Source organism: Scleropages formosus, chromosome 6, assembly GCF_900964775.1.
Source record: "Scleropages formosus chromosome 6, fSclFor1.1, whole genome shotgun sequence".
NCBI lineage: Eukaryota > Metazoa > Chordata > Actinopteri > Osteoglossiformes > Osteoglossidae > Scleropages > Scleropages formosus.
This window is the reverse complement of record NC_041811.1, coordinates 33,822,148-33,836,088: the sequence shown is the minus strand read 5'-3', so window position 1 is coordinate 33,836,088 and position 13,941 is coordinate 33,822,148. Positions and strand designations below refer to the sequence as shown.

Here is a 13,941-nt window from a genome sequence, read left to right as displayed (position 1 = left end):
CACTGTTTCCCACCTGAAATCCCGCTCTTTATTAAACAAGTATACAATTGTTGAAACCTGTAAAACGTGAGTTATTGTGATGAAACAAAACTTATATACAGCACATTTATGATACATCGGGTGATGTTTAAATGGAACTCAGGAGTCAACTATTGAAAAATTATAGTTGCAAAATACAAATACCTGAAGAAAAGCTACATTATCTTAAGACATGCTAAGACAGGCATGCCTTAGGAATAGAAAGGCTGTGTAATGCATTTCTAACTCTAGATGCATGCAACAAAAATTCCTTGTGCACTTATTCCTCATGCCCATTATTATCCTGCTCCACTTAGATAATTCAAATTAAACTTTGACTGAGAATAAGACAGGGTAAGCATCTCCTTACAGCAAAAACCAAATGACTATTTGAATTTCAATATAAAAAGTTAACTCAATAGCATTGAAGCCCTGCATTGAAGCAAAGAACCTGTGTCGTTTCCAACGGTTATGAAAAAAAATCATGCATTAATTTAGCCAACTTTAAAATTATGGTGGAAAGAGAGACAACATTACAGGAATTGCTTTATTAATTTCAGGAATACAGTACAGGCAGTATTTTAAAAACTGGTCATCACTGCTGTGGTGCCCCTTCCATACAGCGAACTTAAGATATCTGGTGACAAGCTAAAATGTAGAAGGGGGGCAACCTTATGAAAAATCTTGAAGTGTTTTGTGTGGTACGCAAGCATGTAAGATTTTTCCCCACAGTGGTCTAAAGATTTGTTTGGGGGTGTTTCCACTACTAAAGGTGAAAATGGATTTGCTCCCACCCGCCTGAAAGGAGTGACTAATTGCTCAACTTCAGTTACAGCAGGGCACGGCACCTCCGCCCGGCATAATCCACTTTCCTTCTGGAGTGCACATACTGAAATGTGGCAATGACTGTAAAGCACAGACCTGAAGGTTGTTTCATTCCATTTTAAGGTAAAACAGCCATTTAGTCAAAGTAATAATAAAAAAATTCATCCATCCATTAATTTCATCATTATAGTGGTCTTTCCTGGTTGCTGCAGTAGAGAAGGGAAAAAACCAACAGGGGGGCAGCCAACAGTTTGTGTGACTGTGAAACCAGAAAATTCCAAGCAAACAAACCACACAATACAAGTCCATTGCAGCCCCTGCTCCAACCCCCCCATCCCACCCACCCCCTCCCAACCGCCCTATTTCTTGGCTTGTTTTGTGACCATGTTCCGAGGGGGTGTCACCGGTCGGCTTGAATTTGGTTTCTTCTTCTCTGCTGGTTTTAAGATCTACAAAAATGCAAGAGAAAGGAATTGAAACAATGTGTTCCCACCAGGCACTCTGGACCACACTTACTGATCAAAAGCAAAAAGGTATCTACTACTTTGACAACTTTGAGCAACTGAAACCCTTTGGTACCTGAAAGGAACACATGAGGGTCTCATCCACACTCATCATGGCACCAGCGTTGTCAAACTCTCCGCAATAGTTGGGTGCCGAGAACAGGGTCACCAGTTGCCGTTTGGCAAAGAACTCATAGCCATCCTCCACAACCTGCATGATTACGCAGAGCAAAAGCCATACAGTAGACACAATAGAAAGAGGCAAAGTGGCAGGGGAGGAGAAAACAAGACAGTTATTCAAACCTGGTGCTTCCCAGTGCTGCACTGCATTCCGTGCAAAGCTTTACACATTCAAAATGCAACATCTGCTAAATATGTACACCTGTTATTCAAGTTTCTGATCAAAGTTGAAGAGACTTAAGTTCTTGGTACTAAGTATAACTAGCATGTGCACATGCATTTTACATTAATGTTGCTGCAAACAGTCCAAGTGATTTGTCTTCCTTCTGAGGTTTATTTCCTTTTACCATCTTCAGCACCACAACTCAGAACAAGGGGTTCTAAAGTGATCATATTGAACAGCTGATTCAACAGATAAGTTGTTTTATGGGTTTCACAACAACATTAAAGCACAAGCAGATCCCTTACCTGATGGGCCCGGCATATGAGATCCAGGTCATGCTTGTGTAAGAATTTGGCCACCACTTCTGCCCCAAAGGTGAAAGAAACGCCACGGTCATTCTCGCCCCAGCCCAGCACATCCTTGTCTGGGTCTGACCAAAGGAGGTCACACAGCAGACCCTGATCTGGCACATCTGTAGGCCGCATAATCCGCCGGATCTGCTCCATGGACTGGAGGTCTGGGGACAGGCCTGGCAGAGAGGGAGCAAGTCAGTCAGAAAATATATACAACACATACCTCCGTAGAGGACAGAATGATGGCAACAACACAAGCAATACTTGTTTTAAACACTAAAGTAAAACCTTGAAAATCAAGTCTGGTCCAGATATTTGTAGTGGTCTCTTGACACTGAAAAACATTTTGTTTAACGCAAGTCACTGAATGTGTGAGCAAGATGAGTTTAGGATACCAAGAACACAGTGGGCGGCACAGTGGCATAGCAAGTAGCGCTACCACTTCACAGTGCCTGGGTGGTGCGAGAGGACATGGGTTCGATCTCCATCTTAAGGGGATTAGTTTGAGCTAGAGACAAGTCTGACAGACAAAAAAAAAAAAAAAAAGCCTTTTCTTAAGAAAATGGTCTAGGGCCATTAGGGGTTGCAACTCTGTCCCATTACATACCTCCATGGCAGCAGAAGATCTTTTCATCCACAATGGCTGCGATAGGGAGACAGTTGAAGCAGTCTGTGAATGTCTTCCACAGTTTGATGTTATAGCGTCTTTTACCTGTAGGGAGGAACCAAACCAGTCCAAACAGTTACCCAGTATTGTGGTTTTAGGAAACGGGGCATCAGTATGACTTCAACCGAAAAAAAAATCCAAGCAAAACTCATTTCTTGGTAGAAAATGTGTCCTCTAACTCAGATCTACAAGTAAAGCCTCTGAAGTTAAGCATGCTCAAAGTTGTACTTCTGGGTGGTCTACTGAAAGGTCTTATGCAATATCAGAGCAACGAGGATTTACAAATGCTTGAATTTTGCTGGTAAGAAATTCACTTAGTCCAAACAAATGCAGCAAGACACCACTACTGCTTAAACCAAAGCACCCAATATGAGACCTGTTCTGTATTGTAAACATTTTCTCTGTAAATACCACTTTGCTTTCCCTTTACCTCAGCACAATTCTGCCCTTTGATGTAATGCATCCAAGACAAAAATACGGGTGTAGGGTAGCTTTTAGCAGGACCCTCAATAACGCAGACTTACACTCATCATAAAAGCCGTATATCCTGTTGATAGAGGCGCACTCATGGTTGCCACGCAGAAGAAAGAAATTCTCAGGGTACTTGATCTTGTAGGCCAGTAGCAGGCAAATGGTCTCCAGAGACTGCTTGCCCCGGTCTACATAATCTCCCAGGAAAAGGTAGTTGCTTTCTGGGGGGTAGCCACCATACTCAAACAGCCTAAGGAGGTCATAATACTGCCCATGGATGTCACCTGTTGGGAAGACATTACAGAGACGTTACGGTCTGTACTTGTCTCAGCCAGGGATGAAGTCCTCCCTAATAACAGTGCTACACGTAATGAAGGATACACAAGAGCCTGTCAGTAGACGTGAAATAATAGGATACTAATGTTGTGCGTCACAAATGACAGAACTACCAGGTAAAACTGCGCTCTGACCGTTCCCAAGCATTCTTACAGGATTACTTCACAGTAATCATCAAGCATGAACAATTCAATTTGGGCTTATTACAAAGAAATGAGTTAGTGTTATAACTTAAATGACATTAGGAAATCATGTTAATGACCTGGAACTCAAGGGATATCAAACCAACAGCATGAGGTGATGTGCTTATTGTGGCACGTTTTAACTGGTAGCAAAAAGCAAACAGAATATAATCAGGGTTGTACTAGTCTTGAGTCACTCTTTCCAGAGCAACAGACTGGATCTAGAGGCAGGATAACTAAAGAACACAGCCTACAAAATTAACATCTGTTTGGAAGACACTCATCTCCATGACAACTTAATGGAGAAAACACAATGTAATTCAAAGGAGAAACAACTATGAAGTTTCTCACAACCAGAAGAGTAGGCTTTATGGTCCTCACAAGTTTTAGCCAGAGTTTACTTCCTATGGCCTCCTTATACACATTTTAGCTGTACATGTCCACAGATAACACTCAACCCTATCAGGAGAATGGTCTGCAATACTTACCGCAGATTTTGAGGGGTGCCTCCAGTTCCAGGAGGATGGGCTGGCTGAGAAAGATCTCCCGGGACTTCAGGCACAGGCCTCGGATTTCATTCTCCTGGAGCTGCACATTCTTGCCAGGCTTCGACCCCCTCACTGTATACAAAATCAAGATGTACATGTAACAACTTCCCTCAAGAACTTGGTAAGCTTCACATACTTCCAATGTTGTCATCATGAAGACAAGATTGATAACCCCAAACCCCTTGGGCCCAGTCTGGAGCCCCAATCATATTCCAATTCCATATCAACGGGTTCACAGTCACCCATTGCAAAAAAAATGGGTGACAAATGCTGACTTCACAGGAAATCTGGTGGAAAGATCCACCCAAGAGACCAGTGCAACAAGGCTGTCTGATACAAAATGGTTAAAGAATTATTCCACCAACAGCTATCAGCAGAATGGGCTGACCTGCAGTGGTCAATTCTTTCTAGGTCCAAGCTGACCCCTGAACAACAAAATGGACAATTGCTAATTTTTTTGATGGCCTTCATACACACAACAGCCTTCCAAATCCGTTAGGTCAGCGGTTTATCTACACAGCTGGGTTCCTGTGTGAATGATCATCCATTGATTGTACTTTTCATTTTTGGAGAATGCTGCTTCAATAAGCTGGATCAAGCAGAATAAGCACTCAGCACTGGAGGTAGACACAAAATACCAGAGGTGGATTATACTATCAAGTAAATTACATTTCTGGATGAGCAATGCACCAGCATCATTCAACTGAAGAGGTAAAGAACATTAAACCTGAAATTTCCAAAGCCTGCTTAACTGAACAGACATTAACCTGCAAACAAAAAGTGGTTTCACTGCACTCTTCAAGTAGGACAATGGAGAATTTACACCTCTGCATGCAAACTGGACAGTCAGTATGCTTAATGTGGCACTGAGAATAGTGAGAATCTTTATATTCTCAAAGTGCTCAAATTACAACTAGTGGAAACAACTTGTGAATCTCAGACTGCAAGCAGATCCAAGAGCCTCGTACCTCCCCCTATTTTTTAACAGCATCTTCCTCAGAATCCCCACATTCATCTCTACATGTACCATCTATGGGTTCTTCAGTCTGGTATTAAAGACTAAAAAAAAGCTACAGTATTCCTTGTAAAGGTCCTACTTTCTTGCAGTTTGTTTAAAAACAGGTCTGAGTATTACTTCTTCCTCCAAAAAAAATACTGATTAATGCATTTCCTGTTTTTTTTTTTAACATATCAATTTCCTTGGCATGTCTGAATTTGTTACTGTTGTCCTGTGAATGAACTTTTCTACGCACACTAACTTGTTACAGGTTTATTTCTACTCATCTTAAAATACAAAAATAGGCACTGTAAAACTTGTAAACCAAAAGCAGAGTATGACAGAGCTTGGCTCCACACATGCTTAAGCATTTAAAGTGTTTCCAAAGATTTGTGGGAATGCTTTAACATGAAAAAATAGAGTGAGATGCAAGTTATGTGAACACCACTGTCCCATATAAAAATACACCATGAAGAAAACCATGCTGATGTTTGCTGAACAGTTGTGTAAAAGGTTTGTTATGCAACAGAACAAATTTCATACACTTTACTACAACTGGACCATTTAATGTAGAGTGCAACATCATCTAGCAAAATGGAATTGGCCAACTACAGCAAAACATCTAACATTTAAGAAATAAGATGACCCTACCCACACCATGTCAAGACTGCTAGGCTCCAACACCTAAGATTATTGGGTTTACCATAGAAAAGATGTATAAAACATTAAAAAAAATTTTTAGCACTGGTCTTGGTATGGTAGAAGGAACTCCCCTCTCCGTTTAAACTATATTCCTTTTTTTCACCATTATCTTGTTTACACTGCAGTAGAGATTTGATATTACATGTAAATTTCAGTGCATTTAATTTCACTTTTTACAACCAGTTAACTGTGGTACTGAAGAAGTGCTTTGATCATAGTTTGTCTGTATTTAAAAGTATTAGTTGAATTCATGATTTCTTAAATACACTAACAATAAATGTCTGAAAAGTTAAACAAGTTTTCACAATGCAGCAAAGTTTTTAAATTTCTATTGTGAAAGACTATGTGCAACCCCAACCCATTCAGTCCCGAATCACTTACTGTACAGGCACACAAAGAACTATTTCAAGGACAAACAGTAGAGATTTTGTCTGGAAAGGCTACTTGTGTATCCCAGTAATTCTCACTATTAAGTTTGTTAATATTTGACAGGCTATTTAGAAGACAGTGTTCGATAGTTTTAGCCATAGAAAAGAGACGGCAGCAAGAGCTCCAGTGTAGCACCTTATTATGTTTTATGGGAAAGCAGGGTAAACAAGTGGAAAGAGCTATTCAGCTCCCTTTCAACAGCAATACCTTCTTATGGAGACACGGAGGACGACAGCATAATGTCTAAGAACAGACTTGACACCTTGGCAGCTCCTGGTTTAATTCAGGAATGGATCCTTTTGTAACACCCAACTAAGCAACAATATGACTAAAGAGAATATTGGGAGAGGTGGAAAAAGTACTAAAATACTTAAAATTATTCATAAAACAAAGGAAAACAGACCAGTTTGATTACAGTGCTAGTACAAGTGTAATCAAGAAACCTGCTTATTTCATCTAATTTTATTATATGCATCTTGTGATCAAGGACCCTCAGTAACGATCAAGATTTATGAATGTCCATTTTACAGTTACTTTGCTATAAGCAAGTTTAAAGTTACACCACTTGGACAGACCCAAATGGGTCAAGGCAGACTAATGTGACTATGAACCAATGAGAAATCTTTTACAAGCCAGTTACATAAGACAGTAAGCAGAAGAGTATTATTTATGTTCTGCAGGTAACTTGCCAAGAGCACCCTTTCGTAAGCAGTATTTTTATTTTTTTTTTTTAATACACACACAACCAGTCCCTTTTCATTCTACCTACTGTGGGCCAAAGGAAAGTCCACAGGAAAAACAGTGAACAAGCCAGCAGAACAGATGTGCAGAGGCAATGCTGTTCAGAGATCTCTTGCCCAGGGACAGCAAAGACTGACTCCTAGTTTTATGACTTGGGTCTAAAACACGAACATCAGCAGAAATTAATTCACAGAAACTGCTCCACCTTTCACTGGAAAACTCTGTTCTAACAAGGTACATTCCTTTGTTAGTCTGACTCATCGTCCCTCAACAGGTACATACATATCTGCATCTGTGCTTGTACCTGAGACTCCAACAGCATTTTCACACTTCCTTATGTCATGTTTTCACAAAGCATTGCCAAAATTACAGCAAATTACCAAAACTGAGACATTGCTAACATACAACAAAAATTACTCATAAAAATCAGACACGTGTCGGGCTTTCCTTCTAAAACATTTTCCGCTGAGCACATCATCTATTTCCACAGATTCTACATAATGCACAAAAACAGTTTACTCAAAATACTAAAGTGGAAGTGTCAAGTTTGGCTGAAATAGTTGTGAGTGCAACACATACAGAAGCTTTGTGACAAACAGGAAGTGGTTTTACAAAAAAAAAAAAAAAAAAAAATATTAAAAACGCAAAATTAAAGCCGGGTTCTTTAACAGGTTGGCTTCTTTGCAATGTGGCCAATCAATGTCATCTGACAAGTATAATAATATGATGCTATACAAGTCCACTTGTAAAAACTTATCTATGCTAAAATAGCAAATCATTAAGCAAGAAATAAAAAAAGATACAGAAATGTTCTTGGTTGTACACCGCTGGTCAAAACGTACTAGAAGAAGCCATACGATTCCCTTTCTCAAATGATAACGATGATGAGCGAAAGTTTCTGTAGACACAGAAGTGCAGCGCGATTCCGTCAAAGGAAACGTTACACTAGTCTAAAATGCACATAAACCCACAGCTGTTTCAAATGAGCAAATTATGACGACGACGACAACAGCCTGGATTCCAGGTTGAGGAACTACCGTTCCACAGTTAGAGGAACTACTATATCATATGTTAAACAGTCGCCCCGGGACATTCATCATATTCATAATCTTTCAGAATTCGACCAACACCCTCGTTGACACATGTCTGGTGCGCGCTTTTGCTTCGTGCGGCGGCGCGAGGAGCCCATCGGCGCATCGCCGCGAACGCGGCGTGAGGCCATTTCAGCTGCGAGGGGCGCGAGCAGCAGCGGAAACGAGGCCAAAGCGGGGCGAGAAAGTGGGTCGCGCGCTCCACTGCAGAGCGCGAAGCCCAGCGGGCCGGCAGCTCCTTTCCCCGCTCTTTAAATGTTAAAAATACGCGAAAGCGAAAGAAACGCAACATATCCAGCTCACTAGCGTACGTCTGAAACGGTTTCGCGTCTTTCACGCGACAAAGAAGGCGGAAATTCGCAGCTGGAACGTTCAGCTTCTCAGAGACAGTCAGCGTCCTTCACTTACCGACGACGGCGGCTAGCGTGAGGTGTAAAACGTAATAGATAAATAAGTGAGGAAACGCCAAAAAGGCAGAAAAATACAATAACCATCTTACTTTAAACACATCACGCGCGTAGTTAAACACAGACATCGATTCGATGTCTTATGTTAAGACTTAGACAGTCGAGACAATCGAGAGATGCTAACAGTAAAACACCCGCTAAACTAAACTAGCGAGCCAACCGTATCAAAAAAAAAAAAATCTATATACGGTAAAAAAAAAAAGTCACATCTACGCTCAGTGATGGTCAAACAAACAAACAAACAAGAAAAAGACAAGTTGGCGCTACCAGGGCTTCGCCGGTTACAGAGAAACGGAGCCATCGACGTCGCGTTGACTGAGCCAGAACCACTAGCAGGAGCATGGCTAGCCAATAGCTACTAGCTTCCTATGCATCACCCTACACCCGGTAACGTAGGTAAAAACTGTTTTACAATTACATCTTGGTAACACGATTTAAAAATATCAAAAATAGAAGCGAGAAATACAACAATGAGCTCAGACAGTAAGTTAGAGAACTACAATCCCAGGGTGAGGAAACATACATTACCCGGCAGCAAAATGGTCGACAGCAGCAGCACACACAGAGCCAGAGCTTACCTTCCAAAAGGCGTTGGATGATACTGTCTATGTTGAGCTTATCGATATCAGCCATATCCAGCTAATGACAGGTTTAAAAAAAAAAAATAAACGCTAAAAGGTTAGCTGAAGCAAGAAACAAATATGTTAGACGATGTTTAAATTTGCTAGCGTGCGTGATTCTCCGTGAACCACCGACCGCTCGAACAGGCTCGTCAGGCGGCACTACTTCACGCCTCCCAGCCGCTCTAGTGCGGTCCGCCGAGTGCGCGCGCCCGCCCCGCGGAGTGATACCTTAATGCTGACATGCAGATGGGCTAATTTTATCGGGCAAAGGGTGCAATGCAGACGAAGCACGACGTTGTTCATCCGACCTGGGGAAAAAAAAAGTGCGTTTCTGCTGCGCTTGTTTCGAAGTCGAGTGGTCGATGTATTGGGGCGCGTGCGGCATTGCCACTTGCATGAGATTAGCGTACGTGTGAATTGGGGTCATTTTCCACTTATTTAATAAAGCATCCGTTTTAGAAACTCAGAAAGTATAGGCATTTCGAAAATAAATTTACCATTCTACTGCTTGTCAATATTTGATTTTTGATTATAATTATGAAATTCAGTATCATGTTGGAAGATGTGCTTTAGAAAAACAATATCACCGCACAACATCTAAAAAAAAGACAATGGTATGGCACACTAAAATGAATAAAAAGCTAAAAACAAAACAATATGAACCCGTGACAGGGACGGCTGCCCTGCACATAAAGTGGAGTTTCCCAAATCCTTCTCCCACCTCTTTCTTTCTACATTCACTGGCTGTGGAATTCACATATTTGCCTTCTTTGCTTGTTCCGGTCTGTTCATGTTTGGGTGTTTGAAACTCAAAAGTATAACTCGTTGGAAAGATCCAGAAGGTCAACCTCCAGACCTGAGAGGGTCAGGTGGGCAACACGGTGGCACAGCGAGTAGCGCTGCTGTCTCACAGCACCCTGGGGGGTGCGAGAGGATGTGGGTTTGATCCCTGCTCAGTCTGTCTGGAGTTTGCATGTCGTTTGTGTGCGTTTCCTCTGGGTGCTCTGGTTTCCTCCCACAGTCCAAAAACATGCTGTTCAGGTTCACCCATAGTGTGTGTGTGTGTGTGTGTGTGTGTGTGTGTGTGTGTGTTCCACTGATGTATGGATGAGTGATCCAGTGTAAGTAGTGTATCTAGCAGTGTAAGTCACCATGGTGAATAAGGTGTGTCAGCTGATAACACTACATAGAGTCCATTGGAAGTTGCTTTGGAGAAAAGCATCTGCTAAATAAATGTGTCTTACAGCTGGCTTCATACATTCATAGAGCGTGCTTGGCCAGGGCCTGCTCTGTGGTGGGTCTGGGGTTCAAGTCCTGCTTTGGGTGCCCTGCATCAGACTGGTGTCCCACCCTGGGTGTGTCCCCTGTGCTGTGGGGCTAGGCCCTGGCTCACCTTGGGACAAGTAGCCTCAGCCAGTGTGTGTAATTGCGTGTCATTGCAAATTACACTGACTAATCTGTTAGCTATTATATGATTTTTTTAACTGTTGCATGAAACTTGAAGGTTTTTCAGTGGAAACAGGACAGCTCTAGCCCCATACCAGTAACACAGTATGTAAGAAATAAAAGCAGGGCTTGCAGCTGTACTGTGATCAAATGAGATATGAGGAAATGAGCTCTGTAATAACCTCATAAAAACATAGCTGGGTTATGTAAAAGGATAATCTATCTGGTCTATGGAGCGGCTATAAAATGAGCACCATGTGCTAACCGTTCATGTCCAGTAAGCCTGAAACACATGGCCATAAAACCAGGTGCACATCAATAAAATGACAAAATCTCAGTTTCAGTCTGTCTGGAGGATTGTTTCTTTTTCCCTCCATATCCTGTTTCTATCAAATCTTGTAGCTCCATTAATTAACCCTCAGACTGTGTTAAATTTGTCTCAATGGTAAAATATAGTTTCTTTCATCTGATTGCCATAAGGCTTCATGATATCTTCCACGCTTGGTATCTGAACACAGACCATTAATGGTCACCAGTTTCATTTTTTCAATTTCATTCAAATGAGATCTAGATATAATTAGAATTTAGATTGGTGGGTGGGGGGGGGGTGCGGTGGTGCAGCGGGCTTGGCCGGGTTCTGCTCTCTGGTGGGTCTGGGGTTTGAGTCCTGCTTGGGTTGCCTTGCAATGGACTGGCATCCCATCCTGGGTGTGTCCCCTCCCCCGCCAACCTTACACCCTGTGTTGCCGGGTTAGGCTCCGGTTCACCACGACCCTGCTTGGGAGAAGTAGTTTCAGCCAGTGTGTGTGTGTAGATATTGTGGCACACAGCACCGTGGGTTTGGATGGGGTGAGGAAGGACACACAGGCAGCGTCCATCTCGAATGTTTAATTGAACACCGGCACACAGGGAAATAATGCTCTCGGTCCGAGGACCCCGTTTCCTCAAGGACCTGCGCATCTAGCCAGCCTTCCCAGCCTGCTTAGCGCCCTCAGGCTCTCTCCTCTTTCTCCTCATGGCAGATGCAATCACCCCCTTACATTCCCCGCACATCACCAAAATCTAACCAATTACAATAAACACATTTCCTGCTCAAACACAGTAACGCGGGTCATTACAATATCTATACACACACACACACACACACACATTTTCTGAACCGCTCGTCCCATCTGGGGTCATGGGGAACCGGAGCCTAACCCAGCAACACAGGGCACACAGTTGGAGGAGAGGGGACACCAGTCCATCGCAAGGCACCCCAAGCAAGACTTGAACCCCAGGCCCACCACAGAGCAGGCCCTGGCCAAACCTGCTTTGTCTCCACACACACACACACACACACACACACACACACACACACACACACACACACACACACACACACACACAGATTTTCTGAACCGCTTGTCCCATATGGGGTCGCAGGGAACTGGAGCCTTACCCATCAACATAGGGTGCAAGGCTGGAGGGGGAGGGGGGACACCCAGGACAAGATGCCAGTCCGTCACAAGGCACCCCAAGCAGGACTTGAACCCCAGACCCACCGGAGAGCAGAACCCAGTCCAACCCACTGTGCCATGTATAACATCAGTATTCAACCTGGGCAGACATATTTTGAATGGAATAACCACATGAGCTGTGTTTGCATACCTATTTCTTATATATTTGTACCTATTTCTTATATTCCACCAGGGTTGTAACAACTTGCCAGGAAACAAAACATTTACTCATTTAACAGACAGTTTTCTCCAAAGGAACTTATTGTATTTTTCTTTATTTTTTATTAAGTTATTTACCCATTGGGGTATGGTAGTGCAGCGGGTTTGGCCTGTGCCTGCTCTCTGGTGGGTCTGGGGTTCAAGTCATGCTTGGGGTGCCTTGTGATGGACTGGCATCCTGTCCTGGGTGTGTCCCCTCTAGCCCTGTGCCCTGTGTTGCCAGGTTAGGCTCCAGCTCACCGCAACCCCACTTGGAACAAGTAGTTCCAGTCAGTGTGTGTGTGTGTGTGTGTGTGTGTGTGTGTATTTACCCATTTAAACAGCTGAGTAATTTTACTGGACCAATTTAGAGTAAAGACCTTGCTCAAGAGTACTACAGCTGGAGGTGGGATTCAAACCTCTGAGTCTAAAGGCAACAGCTTTAACCACTACACTACCAACTATCACCCAGTGTCCCACCCGGAAACATTAGCAGTGACACTCGGTGGAGTTATGCACAGCTGATGGGGGACCTTAGGCTTCCTGCAATATTGTAGTGGACATGTCCACTCATTATTATAGCTGTGGATTCCATACTGCTATGGGATGTTTAGTTATACACATAATCAGTTTACAATACTGTACATCTTTGGGAACATGAATTTACTGATCCGATGATCTCATGGAAGTAATTTCTGTGATATTATAGAGCAAAAAACAATTTAAAAACAGATTTAAACTGGAGGAATGCAATGGCCAGTCTGAGATGCAATCTGCAAATCAGCCTTCATCTAATATCCCAATTTGAAAACTTGTCAAATAAATAGTATTAAGTTAGGCCATTGGCTTCTTTTGTAATGGTACTGTAACCTTCCTGATTTTTCATATAGTCTTATGGAAAGACGTGTCTTTTATACATTGAAATAACAATTTAACAATAATGGAGGGAAATGAGAAGTAAAACTGAAAAAGGACAGCAGGGAAAATAATTTAAAAAAGTAATAATAATTGTAATAATAATTCTAGAAAATATTTAATCTCATGCCATATAAAAAAATATCCTAGTATCTTTAAATTATTTACTATAAATAAAATATGCCTACATGTATATCATGCCAAATACGTAATTTATAATTACTGAACGATTAATTAAAATAATTCAGTTTAATTGATTATAATTTTAGGGGGGCGCGGTGGCGCAGTGGGTTGGGCCGCAGTCCTGCTCTCCGGTGGGTCTGGGGTTCGAGTCCCGCTTGGGGTGCCTTGCGGCGGACTGGCGTCCCGTCCTGGGTGTGTCCCCCTCCCCTTCCGGCCTTACGCCCTGTGTTGCCGGGTTGGCTCCGGTTCCCCGTGACCCCGTATGGGACAAGCGGTTCTGAAAATGTGTGTGTGTGTGATTATAATTTTTTTGCATCCAGATCTTTCCTTCTGTTGATGTCATGAACTTATTGTATTTTTCTCTGAGATGTACGTCGCTATGGTGAGAAGCGTCTGCTAAATTA

At 42.5% G+C, this 13,941-nt stretch overlaps 1 protein-coding gene across 1 annotated transcript; it reads right to left on the bottom strand.

Moving 5' to 3' along the window:
- Nucleotides 1-9,518, bottom strand: ppp1cc (protein phosphatase 1, catalytic subunit, gamma isozyme). The gene is made up of 7 exons (XM_018755164.2): nt 9,252-9,518; nt 4,187-4,318; nt 3,234-3,464; nt 2,650-2,754; nt 1,995-2,218; nt 1,423-1,557; nt 1-1,292 (listed from the first exon to the last, which is right to left on the bottom strand). Exons 1-7 carry the CDS (start codon nt 9,304-9,306, stop codon nt 1,203-1,205), a joined length of 972 nt encoding a protein of 323 aa, XP_018610680.1. The 5' UTR covers nt 9,307-9,518; the 3' UTR covers nt 1-1,202.
- Between the last annotated feature and the right edge of the window lie 4,423 nt (nt 9,519-13,941).